This window comes from Knufia obscura (assembly GCF_036327395.1).
Source record: "Knufia obscura strain CCFEE 5817 isolate CBS 148926 chromosome Unknown scaffold_2, whole genome shotgun sequence".
Taxonomy (NCBI): domain Eukaryota; kingdom Fungi; phylum Ascomycota; class Eurotiomycetes; order Chaetothyriales; family Trichomeriaceae; genus Knufia; species Knufia obscura.
The window spans coordinates 1,840,921-1,858,997 of record NW_027042688.1 but is presented as its reverse complement, the minus strand read 5'-3'; the positions used below and the strand labels follow the sequence as shown (position 1 = coordinate 1,858,997).

At 52.0% G+C, this 18,077-nt stretch overlaps 6 protein-coding genes across 6 annotated transcripts; 1 reads left to right on the top strand and 5 right to left on the bottom strand.

Moving 5' to 3' along the window:
* Positions 1-2,290: 2,290 nt before the first annotated feature.
* Positions 2,291-3,885, bottom strand: PMZ80_002522 (uncharacterized protein; the record flags this gene model as incomplete). Its single annotated transcript, XM_064870955.1, has 3 exons — positions 2,291-2,934; positions 3,009-3,454; positions 3,506-3,885. The coding sequence occupies 3 exons, from the start codon at positions 3,883-3,885 to the stop codon at positions 2,291-2,293; spliced, it is 1,470 nt and encodes a 489-aa protein (XP_064733408.1).
* Positions 3,886-5,064: 1,179 nt separating this feature from the next.
* PMZ80_002521 (uncharacterized protein) lies at positions 5,065-7,992 on the bottom strand (the record flags this gene model as incomplete). Its single annotated transcript, XM_064870954.1, has 1 exon — positions 5,065-7,992. The coding sequence occupies one exon, from the start codon at positions 7,990-7,992 to the stop codon at positions 5,065-5,067; it is 2,928 nt and encodes a 975-aa protein (XP_064733407.1).
* Positions 7,993-8,787: 795 nt separating this feature from the next.
* PMZ80_002520 (uncharacterized protein) lies at positions 8,788-10,584 on the bottom strand (the record flags this gene model as incomplete). The annotated part of the gene is made up of 1 exon (XM_064870953.1): positions 8,788-10,584. One exon carries the CDS (start codon positions 10,582-10,584, stop codon positions 8,788-8,790), a length of 1,797 nt encoding a protein of 598 aa, XP_064733406.1.
* Positions 10,585-11,281: 697 nt separating this feature from the next.
* PMZ80_002519 (uncharacterized protein) lies at positions 11,282-14,079 on the bottom strand (the record flags this gene model as incomplete). The annotated part of the gene is made up of 2 exons (XM_064870952.1): positions 11,282-13,774; positions 13,825-14,079. 2 exons carry the CDS (start codon positions 14,077-14,079, stop codon positions 11,282-11,284), a joined length of 2,748 nt encoding a protein of 915 aa, XP_064733405.1.
* An 892-nt stretch (positions 14,080-14,971) lies between these two features.
* On the top strand, positions 14,972-16,018 carry AAH1_1 (adenine deaminase; the record flags this gene model as incomplete). The annotated part of the gene is made up of 1 exon (XM_064870951.1): positions 14,972-16,018. The coding sequence occupies one exon, from the start codon at positions 14,972-14,974 to the stop codon at positions 16,016-16,018; it is 1,047 nt and encodes a 348-aa protein (XP_064733404.1).
* Positions 16,019-16,275: 257 nt separating this feature from the next.
* STI1 (Hsp90 cochaperone) lies at positions 16,276-18,024 on the bottom strand (the record flags this gene model as incomplete). Its single annotated transcript, XM_064870950.1, has 1 exon — positions 16,276-18,024. The coding sequence occupies one exon, from the start codon at positions 18,022-18,024 to the stop codon at positions 16,276-16,278; it is 1,749 nt and encodes a 582-aa protein (XP_064733403.1).
* Between the last annotated feature and the right edge of the window lie 53 nt (positions 18,025-18,077).

Genomic DNA, 18,077 nt, shown 5'->3' with positions numbered 1-18,077 from the left:
AAACTCGAAGGTGCTGAGTATAAATGTCTCTCGTACAGATGGGGTCTAGATGATGGCAACAGTATGCATTGCATCCGCATCAACCACAGGATCTTCTTTGTACATCATAATTCGTGGCGTTTCTTGATGGTGACCAGGGACCTTTATCCCGAGCAAGACTTCTGGATCGACGCTCTATGTATCGACCAGGCTAACATCGCAGAGCGAAACGACCAGGTTGGGAAGATGGGAGACATATTCAGAGATAGGCTTGTCGTCGCATGGCTTGATAATCACTCAAAATACCAACTATCCCAGCGCTTGAAATCCAGCATGTCAACTCTTTTAGTGAACTTACCAAAGAGCACAAAGATGATACAGAAATTCAGACGCGTGATCAGCATAGGCAATGGCCCATACTGGCGAAGAGCCTGGGGCGTCCAAGAGCAGCGGCTTGCACGCACAGTAGTCCTCTTGTTGGGGCACAGTACCTGGGACCTTTCCTCCTTTCGACATATGCTTTCATCGTGCGTGGATTTCCTCCAGTCTATACATATCCCACATGGGTTGTTCTGGACCCACGATGTCGCCGACATCATTATTGGAGACTTGGACCGCCTTGAAATCCATCCCTTTCTGCCGAGCATAACAGAACAGCCAGGCACGCCCTCGGCTTCACACCAACGTTCACCTACGACATCATTTCTTGCAAGCGAACGATACCCCCCCACGGATCTGACGTCGTTGGTCAAACGGCACAGAAACCTAGATTGTTCAACTCTCCACGACCGACTCTATTCCCTTAGGTCGTTGGCTACCGATGGTCCGAATCTCCCCGTCAACTACAACGTCAGCATAGAAAATCTTCTTATCCACGCCTTGCTGCCTGCGGTGGCGCATTTTGCCTTTGTTTTGTCACAGATTTATTGGATACACTCAGATATCGGGATTTACGCAGAGACGCAATTTCCCATAAGATGGGATGTCTGCGAGTGAAGCTGCTGCTAGACAATGAGTATGATGCACTTGCTCAAGACATCGCGCGGAATCAACGACGGCCACCAGAGAGCGTCACATTTCAGGATTGTGGTCTTGATCGGTCTTTCTATCTGGGTACTCTATGTCCGAATCTTCGAGGCAACCTTGTCTTCAGAATGAAACCCAACGGCCAACTGCACGTTTTGCTACAGCACGGGCTAGGATCCAGCTCGTACACAGGAGCGATCGGAGTGGTGGAAAGCATTACACCAGCTGCGTACACGGAAGAGTCCTGGGAGTTGACGCTGCTTCTCTTTATGCCACCGATTCTTGCCCTAGGGCTTGCCGGTAACGGCAACAGCAGTGTGTGCGCCCAGGCGAACACTCTCTTCATTACACACGGAGCTCTGAAGCAGCTGTTCTCGATGTTTGTGGGGTATGAAGATCGAAACGACTAGCACTGCTAACTCGCGAGTCAACTTCAATTCGTGAGTTGTGAGTTGCTTATCTGAACAATGACAACGTCAACAAACACGTCTTTTCTCGTCTACTAAAAGCAACCTCATCACCACCAACTCCGGCTTTCCAAGCATTACCAACCATGGACTTTCCCACTTACCTGAATCAGCCGACCAGTGCTGCCAACTCCCGAGTTAGAGTCGACTCCGGAGTTAGTAAATTCTCTACTCCTAACTCTCGAGTAGTACTCTGAATTCGGCCTCGGTAACCGCTTTATATGAGAGCTAGCTAGCGTTGCTAGTCTTACTTAGCTCCTCATATTATATACGCATGCCAAGGCCTACTCAGAGTTGGGAGTCAGAATCAAAACATCTAACTCCCTGGAGTTGACTCTAGATTGGAGTCGGGAGTTGGCAGCTCTGCAGTCGATTGACTCAGCGGCGTCAGAAACCCTTTGTAGCGAAATGCTGGCTTCCAGAGAACATAGCCAGTCGACACAAGAGAGTTGGTTAAGATATGATTCCGACGACGATAACCACAACACATATTCCACTACCAACCAAAGAGGGCTGCAACGGCTACGACAAGAGGAGGTATATTACAAGAAGAGGAAGAGGTACGACTATAGCGAGGGCAACACCAATACGGGGCAGAGGTCGAGGGCGAGGGCAACGTGCACAGGCATAGGCAGCAGCTATTACAACAACGTCGTAATAAGCAGTCGCAATTGCGACCGATTAGCACGTTCAATCAGCGCCGGACAGGAGGTATACTCGCCGGACGAGCGGTCACAGATAAGACAAAAACACTGGATTATAACTCGAGAGTCAACTCACGAGTTGGCAGGGCTGTGCCCAATCTCTAATTAGAACCACTAATACTGCGCATTACTCTCACACGTCCAACTCCCCCCACCCCTCTCACTACTAATCGCCGTCCCACTCGCGTATAATCCAACACCACATATCGTCCCCCCCATAACCACCAACCCAACATTCACAACCGTAAGACACATCTTCCTCCAATCCCTCCCATAACCCCCCCAATTAATAAACAACCAAAAAACCCCACTAATCCCATACGTAAACCAACTCGCAAACAAACTGCTAATCAGCGCCAACAGGTCATTGAAGTTCGGTATACTCTCCGCGATAATGAACGCAACAACCCACAAAACAAGCGTGATTCCCATCCAGCTCCCCACAGCAAGCCACGTCCGTTTCCGCATGTGTTTCGTTCCCCTGAAGATGCGGACGTAGACGTATTTGCTCGCGACGTGGCCGTAGATCACGCCTGCGATCACGATCGTGGGGATGGCGAGACCCCAGGCGATTTTGCCTACTACTCCGCCGGCTGAGCCGAGGGCAGGGCTGAGAACATCTTGGCCGGCGTAGGCGTAGCAGACCATTGCGGTGATGAAGTAGATGGTTGTGTCTGTGATTTGGAGGGCAACGAGTGCCTTTGGGAAGTCTTTTGGGTTTTGCATCTCGGAGATGAATGAGAAGAAGGCGACGTGACCTGCAGCTAGTTAGTACCTGATGGCTAAAACTGTAAAGTTCTTGTAGGCAAAACCTGAACACGATGTAACTGACCTGCAAAGGCGAAGACGATGTTTGTTACGGCGAGGAACGCAGATGGGAAGGTTGTTCCGGGTGGTGCTGTGCCGCGGTATTGGGAGTTGGAGGGGTTTTCGACGCCCAGGGCGATCATGGCTATTAGGACTGCGGTGAGGATGGAGGCGAAGGAGATACAGCTGAGCCAGGAGACTTTTAGGAGGGTTCTGGGTAGATCGCAGATCCAGAAGATGACTAGGCCTACGACGGCCCAGACTATGGTGCAGGTTGCGCTGTTGGTGAGAGTGTTTAGGCAGATGGTCCAGGTGAGGATGTGGGAGGCCATGCTGAAGATGAGGAAGATGGTTTGGGCTGCGCCGCCGAATTCGCGTGCGACTGCTGCTGCTCTGGGACCGAGTGGGCGGAAGAGCACGTGGAATGCGTCGGCCATGTTGTGGACCCAGGGGTGTGCGACTTTGAATTGGCTGGGGTCTTGTTAGTATTGACTGATGTGCACCGCTAATGTGTATACGTACCCAATGACATATCCCGAGTAGGTAGCGATTAGGCCTAATGTAACAATGAGGATTGCGCCTCCGATCATACCGACTGCTGCTAGGACAGACGGTAGGGATAGAACGCCTAGTGAGACAGTCTCTGCTATCATGATCATGGCGCATTGCCACCATTTCAGTGTCCTGTATTTGACGTCTCCTTCCTCCTCCTCTCTGTCTCCGAAGGGGTCGCCTTGTGCTTCGTCCTGCCATTTTGAGGACTTCCTCTTCTCTGCATTTGCTTTCTGGACCTCTGGGTCCCCTTGCATAGATTCAGGTAGTTTCTCGGGATCATATTGGTTATCAGCGGAGGGTCGGAGGGTGGGAGAGCGTGAGCGGGAGTTGGCATTGTAGTCGAGCATGACCGATGTGTTGTTGTTTCGTTGCTAGCTGCTAAGTAGTAGTGGTCCGAGCTCGGGTAGTGTCTCTGATGCCACAGGTAGTAATGAGTTGTCCACAGCGGTAAACCGTCCTGCTGGCTGTATTGGTCAAAGATTAGCTGTACGAAGCAGGCGTGAGCACGGTGATAGCAAGCTGAAGGTCATATAGAAGAAGGGAAGAGCATTCATTGGGTATGACACAGCTGCTCTGCGCGTCTCCAGCCCCGTGCACGCGGATGCTGCCAGACGCTTGACGAAAACATCTGTGCGATGCGCTGGGGACAGAGGAAGCTCGACGTCATTTAGCGATCGTCGAAGAGGAGTCCGCACCATTTTCGGTTCCGGATAACTAATCCATCATGAACTTCTGCAGCAGGATCGTGAGCAGGGGTGGTGGATCTGCCTTTACGTGAACTTTGCTCGTACTGGCTCGTTGGTGAAGCGGATACCTCAAGCGAAGCAAGCGAGAATCTTAAGCTTTGCCGTTCTCGTAGCCTGGTGCTTCTCAGGCTGATCATGCTTGATGTTGAAACCCCACTTCCCCAGACGGCGATGCAGGATGATGGAAGAGGCGTCCAATCTCATCAACTATAAGCTTACCGTATGTTGTAGTCAGGCTGAGTGTGGACGACGAATGGTACACAGCGTTGCGATCGACTACAGTAAGAACAGTCGACATCTTGTGACCAAGCTTGCCTAAGGAAGCGCAAGTTGTGTTGTTTTCTGATGGCAGGTGCTAATTACGCGCTAGCATGAACGGCGCCATCTGGTGCTTGCCGGAACACCACATTAAGCAGGCCCTGAGGCTGTCTTGCCGTGTTTTCATAGCAACAAACGATCGTCTCATTCAATCTATCCAGGTATCGTGCTTTTGTCATCACGCGTGCTTGCGTGGTTACGCATCTGCCTCCCAACAACTCAGAAGCTATAAGCCCTCACAAATCCAACCAACGTCTCACTAGGTGAGCTCTTCTTCCTATTTCCAACAGTCGCCCCTCTCGCACGTCCGACAAGCTCGCTTTGAGCTAACACATGCTCTGCTTCTACTTCATCCAGTGGCACACCGCCACCATTCGAGTTCTCACTCTCCCTCTCGTTCTTACTCTTACTCACCCGCACAATCCCAATTTCATCTCGTAACCCTAAACCAGACTGGCCATCCTAAAACCCGAACACAGGCGCCTTAACAAGCACATTCACACCTCCCGTCCCGGCACCCCCACTAGTCCCAGTATTACTCTGCGTACCCACACCCGGCCCCGCACTCGCACTTCCATTTCCGTTACTCCCATTCCCACTCCCACCCCCACCCCCATTCTCCCCCTGCTTCACCTGCTCACCCCCATTCCCACTTCCACCCTGCCCCTGCTCCCCCTTAACACTCTTCCCCCGAACCTCAACAGCCAAGAAAACCGCAAACCGGATCTTCCCCTCCTTAGCTCCCCTCGTCATAACATCCAGATTCCACGCTCCCTCATCACCCCCCGCCCCAATCTCAGTGCTACTCTTATCCTTCCCCGCTAGATCCGTCGTGCTGGGTCCACGCGAAGAGGATGGCGGCGGCTTCTTGCTCACAAGACCACCACTAAACCCACCACTGAAGAATCCACCGCCCGATTTCTTCTCTTTCTTGTTATTGTTGCTGTTCTGTGAGCCCGCGGACGCAGTCTGCTGAATCGTACTCGTACTCGTCGTTGCGGCCTTCGCCGCCTCACGGATCTGATCTTCGACGTTGGAGGGCTCATCGGTGGAGTTGATGCTGTTCTGTTCCTCTTCTATCTCGGCGTCTTCGTAGTCTTCTCGACTGGGTGCGGAGCCCGGGTTTGTGAGGGGTGTCATGCCTGTCTCGAGTTTCATGAAGATCTCGTTGATGGGGGTGCCGGGGTGGTAACACTCTATGCAGATATCGCGGGATTCGAGGGGGAGATTGGCGGCTATGCTGAGGGTTTGCGCGACGATGGGCAGTAAATAACCCTCTAGATTTGGGGGTGGAGGATCAGCGAGAAGTGTCCGTAGGTACTCGCAAAGTTGGTCTGCGAGGATGTGACTTAGGTTCTCGGTGTAGGCTTCCATTTGCCGACTGTTGAGGACGTCATTCAGACCCTCGCAGGTTGTGAGACGCCAGGTTGTGACTTTTGTGAGGAGGTCGTCGCGTTGTTCTTCTGTGAGGATGCTGGGAGTGCGGCGGAGGGTGCGTTCCATTTGCTTTAGTTGGGCGGAGAGGGTTGGATCGATTCCTGGGTGGAAGATCTCTTGGAAGATGTGTTCGTAGAGCCAGCGGGAGATGCATGCTCTACCCACGGCTGTCATTTCTTTAGTACCTGTTTGACATGCGTCGCGGTTGCAGGCTGGTGTTAGCCAGTTTGGCACTCTGCGCCAGTCTTTGCGGATGTTGAATGCCAGGTTTTGTATGGCACCGTTCAACCGCTCGAATCTTGTAGCGTATTGTGCATCGTCAAGGGAGGTCTTCGACATGGATAGCCGCTGATTGGCGACTGTATTCTGCAGCTGTGTGACCTGGGCCTCTCGATCGAAATAGTATCTCTTCACTTTTGAGTATTTCGCCTGTAGCTCTTCATATCGCAGTAGAAGTGTCTGGTGGTCAAGCGATTGTATATCATCTCTTCCTCGGGGTGGAGGAGTGCTCCTCCCTTGCTCGTGACCTGCGGTCGACATTCTTACTCTGGGATCTTGTTGTGCTGCGTATCGTTGATCGTTATCGTCCATGCGAGAATCGCGTTGTTGGCGATCTCGATTGGGCATCTCTTCCTGGTCCTGCGGTGAAGGTTGCTGTCCCTGTCCCTGTCCTGAGTTTTGAGCTTGTATTTGATTGGCGGCTTGTTGAGCAGCTTGATAAGCTTGTATTGACTGGACCGAGTATCGTGGAGGGTTATTCGTCCTCGGTGCTAGTTGAGCAGGTGGACCAGCAAGAGGGGAGGGTGGGCCCAAGGATGACTGGGATGGCGGTCTAAGTGACTCGTCAACAGCAAACACAGCTGATGGTCTGTCACGGATTGGTTGGCCAGTATATGGAAAGAACCCTTTCTGATCCTCTTGTGATTCTATTTGTTGCTGAGAGGTATTCGGCTGCTGGTAGATCTGCTGCTGGAATGGAGCCTGTGGTGGAGGAGGGAAGCGTGGAGCGTCTTCTTCGTAGGGTACAGAGGGTCGTCTCTGTTCTTGTTGAGGTAGACCGAATTGGCTGTTTGGTCTCGGGTATTTGTAGTATCCCTCGTCTCGCTGATCGTCAGATAGCTCTTCCTGTGAGTTGTTCTGCGGATGGTTCGTGATAACGTGGGTCTGCCCCTGACCTTGTTGAGGAGATTGAGGAAGTCTTGGACTCGGTTGCGGGTACTGCTGCTGAGGAGAGGTAGGACCTTGTTGGGATGCCTTCCTCAGCACTGAAGTGTGTCTTGACAAGCGACTTTGATCGACTGGACTGTCTCTCCCTTCTTTCTTGTCTTTGCCTGAGCTGAAGAATCCCCGGATCCCACTGTTCCTGCTTCTCTTCTCTTCCTTCGGCCCACTCGTTCGGATGGTCTGAGCAGCACCAAATTGGGTACGACCAGGCTCGTGGAGTTGATCTTCAGCGATGCTCTCTTGTTGCAGATTGGGGTGGACGAGGCTTATGGTCGGTCGTTGCGATTGTAGTTGTTGCTGCTCTTGGTAGGCATTGACTGGAGGATGCTGGCCAGGGGGAAGCCTGCTCGAGGACGATCGGCTTAGTAGATGTGGAGGATGTCCGGAATGGGGTGGGGCTGACTGGGGCTGAGACTGGGACTGTGGTTGATCGTGGTAGTATCTTTCGTCCTGTGGTATTTGAGATTGGTATTGGTGTTGTTGCTGTTGTTGTTGCGACTGAGTGACTTGGTGGTACGCTGGCCCACCGTATTGTTGTTGCGACTGCAATTGCGACTGTGACTGTGGTGGGTAAGAAGCGGTGTCAGCTTGTGCACTCGGGCTATGGTCTCGGTGCGGATCTCGATCTCTGTTGCTGTGGATTTGCACCTGAGAATGGTCGCGAGAGTCGGCTATCTTATCCAGCGACGCCTGCGACTTATTCGAGCCTTTGAAGATGTTGCGCGGCATGGAGAGTGAGCCTACCGGGAAGCTCAATCATCGACCTGGACCTGGCATACTTGCTCTCAGTGCTACGACTCGGTCAGCTCAACGAACCTGCTGAACTAATAATGCTAGAAGAAAGGTAAGAAGCTAAGTGCCCAAGACACCACCAGCAGCCAACAGCCAACAGCCCACCTGTCCAAGAATAGCCGTGCCACTGGCTCCAATAACGATTGCAGCAAGGATCGACTAGCACGCTGATTCACAGACACCACAGACAAAGCGAGAGAGACTTGTTATGGACGTAACATTCCTGCAACCGGTAGTGCCATTGGGGGCCGGTCCGCCCGTGAGCATATCCATCCCACACTATTCTTACGTAGTGAGCGTTCAGTCCACCTCTGCCGCTTCTATGTACAGACGATAAATCCATTTACACATCGTGGTCGTACAGCAGATGTTGTGCCAGCGAATCTGTCCTTTCCATCGTGAATCACGGTTTGCCTGGAGGCCTGAAGATGGCTTGACGCTAGTGCTGAGTTCACCGAGCTCGCCTGGACAGATCTAGCTAGCGCCTGTTATATACCAGGGCGCCCAAGCTCGAGCTTTTGAACTCAAACTCCCCTGAGCCCTGCCGTCCTCACCGTTCCGGCTTACGGAACGCTGGAATTATGGCTACTCTTGCTGCAGAATATATGAAACTTGATCCTACATACGCAAGAGTCGATTACTGACGCTCAGGGCGAGGATATATAGAAAACTAGTAAGCAATATAGACATGAATGGCCCCGATAATGGAAGCACAACCTCAACTCGGACACTTCAAATCTCCTTTGCCTTCTGCCCAGTATCAACCTTCTGCTCGGTCGCTCGTCTCACAGGAAGCGGCGGTCTATAATCTTCATCACCAGCACCATCATCTTGAACACCAAGCGTATGGGTTCTGTCTGTCAGGTCATCGACCTCCGGCTCTTCATGCACCACATCACCACCATATCTCGACATATCGGTAGGTGTACTCACAACTCGACTACCCCTAGCAGACCTCGGCGCATTTGATGCAAACAGGCGTTCACTCACTCGTCGGCCAATACTCGACTTGCTGTCTGGATTGAAGGCTGGAGGTTGTTGCGGGCTTGTCCCATCGGCTCGATAGCCAGATGGTCGTGGGCCGTCTGCGGGAGCGATGTCTGATGCTATGGCGTCTTCGTAGCTAGGTGGGAGGTCGTCGCCTGCACCAGACGCGCCCGGTACTGCAGGGCTGTTGCCCATTGAGGGCGTCCCGTAGGGTTGGCTTGACGAACCTGGGCGTAGAGGTGATGTCGGCGGCGCGTTCCCGTAGGCGCCTTGCTTCGAATCTGGATGTTGTGCTCCGTTCGGCCTCGTCATTCTATGAGACTGCTGACCATGATCGCTCTGTGCCTGCGCCATGGCATCTAGTAGTTGCGGCGGTGGTCGGATGCCAGACCACACCTCGACGTCCAAGCGGATAGGCGAGACTATTATTTCCGGCCGTACACCGTCTGCCATACCATGTGTCAAGCCTACTCGTACTTCCAGCTCATACTTCCTACTGATGTTGCATGTCCTGAAGGTCGGCGCAACGGTAGTCGGCAGTGGTAAGTTGTCCCAAAAGCTGCTAGGTATGGTCCAGCTATTGGTTTTGTTGCTTGGCTGCTCCAGCGGTACGGACATATTCGCCTGACTGACCAGCAGCCAGGTACCTGACTCTTTCCGTTGAAGATCATGCGCCCGAATCTCAGTATTCCCTATTAGCTCAATCTGCAGCGTGGACAGGTAGATACTGCTCGTGCTGCTGTTCAATCGCTCGACCAGGATTCGCAAAGGTATTGGCTCTCGACATGTAATTATAGCAGGATTGGGTAATCGAGCGTCGACTTGGAATGCCATTGGCTCTTCCTCTGCAGGTGTTTGCGAGTCTTTGCGGAACAGTTGCTTCCTCTTGATTGTGCTGCCCGTATCTGTCCGCTGAAACTGGTGTCTCCTTCTGCCGTACGTCTCGCCATCTCCGTCGGAGGGTCTCGGCTGTTCGATAGGTAGGAAAGTGATCGGGACCTCGTTTCGCAAATTCTCTTGATAAAACTTTGGTCGCACAACGGTGGCTTTGACAAAGTACTTGATCTCGGCCTCTCCTGGATATCCGCCTAACGATGGAGGCAGAGGCAGTTTCGCGTGCTGCGGTTCTTGTCCAAATTGCACGTTGAGTTGGCCAATCTTCAGATCCTTGATTAGGCTAGTGTTGTTAATGCAATCATTGTTGAATGGTATCTTAAACCTGAAAGGGTATTCGTATTGTCCTCGTAGCAGGGTGTACTGCGCGGTCCTGCCTGTCGCATTCGTCTCTCGGATCTCAGCTGAAGGGAAGACCGTCTCAACCTTATAGAGCAGCTTGTGCACTTCCAGCAACGTCTTCCTTCGGTCCTGGTCCTGTGGTGTCTTTGGTCCGTCTAATCTGCTTTTGCTTTCTCCTTCGAGCTTGACTGTTATGGCGGATATCGTGGCATCTGTTGGGAGGGTAAGGATGACTCGCCCAGTGATGAAGTCGAGGTTGGTATAGATTTCTCCATGCTGACGATCAAGCTGGACACGAACAGACATTCGCCTACAACAATATTCAGCGGCCTGGGGCACGCTGTCCAAGATTCACAAGTTTGGTAACGGGAGACTTTGGAGACGATCCCACTGCGGCAGGAGATGTTCACCGGCGGATGACGTCGTGGTGGGCAGGCAGGAGCAAACAGGGGTCGCGACTGTCAACGCAAACCACTTCTCAACTTGTCAGCGTTCTTGTTACACCTATAGCAGTCGCAACGTGTCAGCAAGAGCGAGGACAATTGACTGTTCATCTGGCTGGGACTAGGTGTCTGTTATGATTCTCCATGTTTGAGCTGCCCCGGAAGCTGCACAACACCATGCAAGCCAATCATTTTCCTCGCCAATGCTGCGCCTCTCCACGGTTTCAGAACTGCTTGCTTGAAGAGCTGATTGCTCCTGCATATTCAGGCTAAGCATTGGGAAGATGAGACTGGCGGAGAAGCAAGCTTTGAAGCGATCGACTGGCTGGGGAATGGTCGATGCCTGGGCGAACGCTAGGGCTTCATGAAGAAACAAATGGTAAGGTCTTGCAGTGTACACGCGTCCATTTGCTTCAGCCTCGAAGCCACCGTGCACTCCGACAACTGCCTAGGCCTGTCGCTTTGAAGAAGAAAATGAACGGGTGAAGAGAAAACGGCTATGAAAAGTGCATCGTCCTGATATTATTGTGTGCAAAGAAAGATCTATCTTCAAGAATCACTCACTCAAAGCTCTCCTGACTGACACCAGCACCTTTGCCTTGCCTCTGCTCAACAGCTTTCGAACTCGTCCTTCCCTGCACGACAAGAAGATTGACCGCAACTTTCGTCTGTTTCATCCTCGCGACAAGACTTGTTGTCACTGAGCCAAGCACATCGTACTTCTCGAGTATGGTCGAGCTCGACATCTCTGGGATACTTGAGCTGTTGAGGACTCCTCTACCCACGACAACGGTGACATCTCCTGTCTCGGTAGGCGCGTTGACGATGAGCTTGTCAAGAATCTCTGCGTCTGCTGTGGAGTTTGTGACGAGGTCCTCGAACGTGACGAAGGGCTTAACGGAATCGTGCAATTCAGCCTCTAGATCCTGCAACGTCGTTCCTTCCTTCTTTCCCAGTCCGAACGGCGTTTTGCTCGAGCCCGCCTTTTCTTCGATCACGTTGATTATTTTGACATGGACACCGCCGTTCTTCGCAAGTTGCAGCGCTAGTCTCACTGCAAACAGATCATCTAAAATGCCCGTGTATAACACCCGAATCTGTGATGGACCATGACTGTCACTGCTTTTGAAAACCATCCCTGCGTTTTCGTGAACATCTTGCATGCTGACCCCTGTCCAAGTCCTGCTTAGCTGTTTCGTGGATCGCTCCATGACAGGACTGCTCGGCTTGATCTCGCCAGTAGCACTCATTCCCAGCAATGTTTTGTCAATGTAAACACCTACACTGCAGGTATGTCTGGCCTCGTCAAAGACGGTGTGGACCAGCTTCTCGAAGTCCTTGTTCGCCAGAGGATCGGCGTTCGCGCCCAGTAGCGCATGCTCGAACGAGGACGGTATCTCGGAGACCGTGCCAGTCTCACTCCACGGTAGCAATATCATCTGACTCCGGTTGTTGGTAGCTCGTTGCACAAGGGTATTCGCAAAGCTGTCGTCAGGCACAACTGCTATTTGTCCTGACAATGTTATGTCTCTTGCTGTACCGTACGCTGAGCTGCCGAAAGCTTTGATGATGGGATCTCGAGAAGCGTAGTCTTCCAGTTCAGACACTCTCATGACCGATGAGTTTCGTTCCGTGAGTTCCATGAGTCTTAAGCCATGGATCCGGAGCGGTCGCTGAAAGTGCAGATGATCATCGGCATGATGGCCGCTTGTTCGCTTCTCCGTCAAACTCGTTTGTTGTTGCTGCGATTTCTGTCGGCTGCCAGTCAGTAGTGAGATGATCGTGAACAAGCTTGATAAGCCATCGGTCCGGAGATAGACAAGAATCCTGCTTGCAGCATCAGACCCTTGGTCTTCGTGCTGTTCTCTGTTCTCGGTGGGTGCGATCGGTGTGCCATCCCAGTTGATCTTGCCCTTCTTCCACAGCTCGAGCTTCTCCTGGTACCATGGTGGGTATAGCCAGACAACAAGAGGAGTTGTGGCAAAAGTGGTAACAAGCGCCATAACCACGAAGATCGTAAAAGTCCTGGTGCTCAGGATTCGTGCTTGAAGTCCGATATTGAGCACAATCAGTTCGACGAGGCCCTTGCAGGACATCAGGCAGCCGATGGTGAATGACTCTCGCCAAACCAGACCATTGAGTCTCGAAGCTATTGTGCCGCCTGCGATCTTGCCAATGAAGGCTATAGCTGTAACGCCGACCACATATCCCCAGGTAATGCCATTGTCAAGGAGCCCCAAGTTGGTGCTCAGTCCAGAGAGGGCAAAATACAAAGGTAGGAACAAGGTTGAAATCAGATCTTCGATCTTTTCGGTGAGCTTGATCGCGAAGCCACCCTCATGGGGACATATCAGACCCACCATGAAAGCTCCGAAGATAGCGTGAATGCCGATGATATTTGTGAAGAATGAGGAGGCAAGCACGAGCAAGATCGTGAGAGCTACAACACCCTGGGTTGGTCCGTTCTCAATACTTTTAGTCTTCCTCAGGATCCAGATGAACACCGGCCTGATCGCATATGCAAGGAACAGACAGTATCCGACTGCGACGAGAAGAATGTAGAGAGCTGTCAGACCAGCACCGGAGTTGACAAGAGCGACGCACAGAGCGAGCAGGATCCAGCCGACAACATCATTTCCGACACCTGCCGATAGCACAATGACGCCGACGGGAGTGCTGAGCAGCTTTAGCGATGTCAATATTCGGCAAAGCACTGGAAAAGCTGTAATCGAGAGAGCAACACCGATAAACAACGCATAGATGCCGAAGCTGATAGGCTCGAGCCCGGACTCTTCGCGAAATTGGTGGTAAAGACCGTACGCTACACCGACGCCCAGGGCAAAAGGTAGAGCCATACCAGCAGCACCAACGCTGAGAGCTATGCGCCAGTTGCTGACCAGGAACCGGAGGTCGACTTCCAGCCCGACTAGGAAGAGGAAGAGGACAAGACCCAAGTTGGCTGCTAAGCTGAATGCTGGCATCGATGCTGTGGGGAATATGTGCTGTGTGAAGCCCGGTATCCGTCCCATGATTGAAGGTCCCAGAACGATACCCTATACTTTATGTCAGCATCGTGTTTCCATCTACGGATCGCCGGACTTACGGTAATGACCTCTGCAATGACACGAGGCTGTCTCAGCTTCGAAAGTGGCCAATGTAGTATTCTGGTGAGAGCAATGACCAGGACAGCCTGAATGACGAACAACATGATGGGATTCTTCGTGTCATAGTGGGTAGGGTTGAGGCCTTCGAAGACACCTCCTTGGGCTGGTGCTCGGTCATCGCTGCCAGTTGCTGAGGTGGACGCGGACACAGTTCTGGTCACGGTCTGAACGATTGTTGCTGTTGCGGACGCCATGATGGCGGATCGAGCGGAAAGGTCTACAAGGAGACGCAACGACAAGAGGTGGTCGTCTTGTAGTCTAGATAGGCTGAAGTGATCATGTGTGAAGTTGCAGTTAGGCGGTCACGGACTATCGCTTACCCCGGTCAACAAGTCAGGTCCTGGGCTTGCGATTCGAAGGAGTTAGCTAGCGAAGCAACCACATCCGCCATGCTCATGCAAGTGTTCACAAGGTGCTCTGGCTGTTGTATTTGACATGATGCAAGCGCCGACCGCTGTGTCGCAGCCAAGAGCTGTACTTGTTGATAACATTTCGATATCAAGAATGTTGTTGGTAAGGTTTCCGATGTTCGTTCACTTGGCCTAGCATTCCGAGAAGCGCCACAATGCTGGGGAGGGCCTGAGAAAGTCTGGGCCTTGGGAGACCCCCCTGCGCCCCAGCGTTACTTGATTTAGGCTTGACGCTAGCCTAGACTTAGCTGGCGATCGTGACCAAAATGCAGGGGTGAAAATCATTCAAGTGACCATGCTTCCCCTTGTAAGTTGTCGTTCTTGCTTACACGGTGGTTGTCATATGCGCTTGGGGCAACGATATTGTCGGTGATGGCAACACCGTTTTGTAGGTATGGCTTGATGTTCGGGAGGATGACCTTCGCACACGGCTTCGTGATACCGTCTCGGTTGCTTCGACGGAGAGTGCCGACGTATCAAAGTGTCTGAAATTTCGTCACTGCATCAGTAGGTCTTTCTATCTTTCATTCATCAGCAGGAAGGTGCCATTGTCCAGTCGATCGCCAGGATTGTCATCTGGGCCTCCAGGATTCAAGTTACCGGTACTCAAGCCCACTTCGCAAGTCAGTCCCCGTAACACAGTATAGCAGACCGCCAAATCTAGAATACCGTCGCCATGTGTCAAGGCAAGTTACACAACCTTCTACTCGACCTTCCCAAAGTCGAACATCACATGCACCTAGAAGGTAGTCTCGAACCTGATCTTCTCTTCGAACTGGCAGCTCGGAACAAAATTGACCTGCCCAAAGACGATGAGGCATTTGCGTCAAGTGAGAGTCTGTTGGCTCGATATGGTCGCTTCACCAGCCTGGATGATTTCCTTCACTACTACTTCATTGGCATGACGACTTTGGTGACTGGGGAGGACTTCGAGTCACTAGCGTATGCATATTTCAAGAAGGCACACAGCCAGAATGTGGTGCATGCTGAAGTGTTCTTCGACCCTCAAGCTCACACCACGAGAGGCGTGAAATCTGAGACAATCCTAGAGGGCTTTCAAAAGGCTCAGAGGCGGGCGAAGGACGAGTTTGGACTTACTAGTGAACTGATCGTTTGCTTGCTCCGGCACATCTCGCCAGCAGATTGCCATCAAGCTTACTTAGAAGCACTTCCAGACCTGAAGAATGGTAAGATAAGAGGCTTGGGCTTGAGCAGCACAGAAAAAGGCAATCCACCTCATCTCTACAAGGAGAGCTATGAAGATGCTAAAAAGCATGGTCTGCGGTTGACTGCACATGCTGGTGAAGAGGCCGATGTGAGCTACATGAAGTCCGCTGTCGACGACCTTGGCTGCACAAGGATCGATCATGGTATCAAGCTTCGAGATGACCCGGAGCTGTTGAAGAGGTTCGCGCGAGAAAAGATATTGATTAGTATGTGCCCCATGTCAAATGTTGAGCTGAGAGTCATCAAGAGCATTCCGGAACTGCCAGTTCGTGAGTACCTCAATGCGAAAGTGCCGTTCTCAATTAATAGCGATGACCCGGCATACTTTGGAGGATACATACAAGAGAACTATTGCGGCGTACAGGAAGCCTTCAATCTGACCGTCGAGGAGTGGGCAGAGATCGCGATGAACGCCATTACGCTCAGTTGGTGCTCTGAAGAACGAAAAGACGAAATGCTGAACGGTTTATCTGATGCACTGGCGAAGTACGCATAAATCAGCATCATGTTGATATGGGAGGGAGCAGCTTCTTTACTCAATTGTGCTGGAAGGCGCATGCAGCCAAGGTCTGGAAGGCACCATGGTCCGGGACGCCACTGGCAGCTACGAAATCGCATCACTCATATGTACTGAGAAAACCGAGTCTCTGTATAGTATGGCAAATTAATTGTTGACATCCTCGCTATGCTAATCTCAAGTATTGATATCAGTTGCTCATGCTTAACTCTGTCGCTGAGCTAGCATTGTACTATCTACCGACCCATTCTGATAACACCAGCAGCAATCAACTTCTGGATCTTGCCTCTCACACCAGGATTCCTCATATGCTCTTGCAGTGCAGCCGGATCGCCCTTCGCCTGCTGCAAGATAGATTGCATGACTGGATCAGACAAGATACCCATGATCTCAGGGTCCCGCTGAATTCGTGCGCTGGTCTCCTCTTCGGTCTCACCTGCTCTTCCTTCGTATTGGGCTTCCAGGGCCTTTCTCTGCTGCTCTTCAATCTCTCTGGCATTCTTGCCACCTTCATCGTGCTGTGTTGCCTCCTCGCACACATCAATGCAGCGGTTGTACTCCTTCATACCAAACAGAGCTTGAGCTTTCCGAAGATAAGCTTTTGTGAAGTTCGGGTCACGCTTGATAGCTTCGTCACAGTCATCAATTGCAGAAGGGAAAGAGAGAAGCTTGATCAGAGCAGCGGCACGGTTGCTGTATCCTCGTGGATCTTCGGGTGCTCGCTTCGTCAACTCAGTGTATGCCTCAACAGCACCTGGCCAGTCAGCGGCCTTCCACTTCTCAGCACCGAGCAGTCTCGCCTCCTCTGCCTTCTGTGGGTCCACGTATGCGTCTTTCTCGGCCTTAATCTTAGCCTTCTCAGCAGCTTTGACCTTGGCAAGGATATCTGGTGTTCGATGCTCAGTGAGAGACTTGTTGTAATTTTCGATAGCCTTTGCGAGGTCGCCCTTCTTCTCGTACGCACTGCCGATTCGACCATATGCTTTGGCGATAATCTTGAAGTCGGCAAGTATTTCTCGACCCTCTGTGATGGCTCGCTCGCAGTCTTCAATGCAGCCATCATAGTCGCCCTTCTCGAACTTGGCAGCAGATAAGTTTGTGAGGTACGTAATATCCTTGTATAGATCCCAGGCCTTCGAGTAGTGCTCTATGGCCTCGTCGAATTTGCGCTTTTTGTAATTTTCTGTTCCTAGCTTCTTCTCCGCGTCAGCCTCCTCTTTAGCCTTCTTCTTTGCGATAGCCTCCTCGTCTTCTGGTTCGGGTTCTGGCTCTGGTTCAGGCGCTTTCTTGGTTTCTTGTGGAGGAGGTCTCGAGGTTGGTCGGCTGTCGGACATTGGTACATCTTCTTCTGGTTCTCTTGCACCTGATTGTGACTGCTCTCCTGCGCCCGGGGCCCCCATTTGCAAGTCAATGCCCAGCAGCACACCCATGACCTCCAGCAATCGTGGGTCCTGCATGGCTGCGCCCATGTCGGAAGGATTCTTGGATAGTTGCTGTAGTTTCTGCATGAAGGTAGGATCGGCTAGGTACTTCGCAGTCTTTGGGTTTTGAGCCAGCTTCTGGATCATGTTTGGATCGCTGAACATGCCGCCCAAAGGATCCCCACCAGCACCGTCTGCTCTTGCCTCTGCCTCGATGGCGCGGGTGACAGCGTCCAGACCAGATTTTGCCTGAGCGTTGGCAGGATCAAGCTTGAGAGCTTCATCGAAGGCATCTTTCGCGCCAACAAGGTTCCCTATACCGTGCTCAGCGGCACCCTTTCGTCCCCAGCCTTTAGCCCAGTCTGGCTTGATCTCTGTGGTCTTGTTTGCGTCCTCTAGTGCCTTCTCGTAGTCCCGAAGCGAAGCATATGCTCCAGATCGGTTTGAGTATAGGACATGATTCGTAGGGTCAAGTTCTATCGCTTGCGAAAACTTCTCGATTGCTGTGGTGAAATCTTTGGCTGCGAAGGCTTTGTTGCCCTCAGCTTTCAGAGCGTCGGCCATTGTTGGGAGATATGATCAATATTCGACTGACACTTCACGAGACCAGTGTGCTG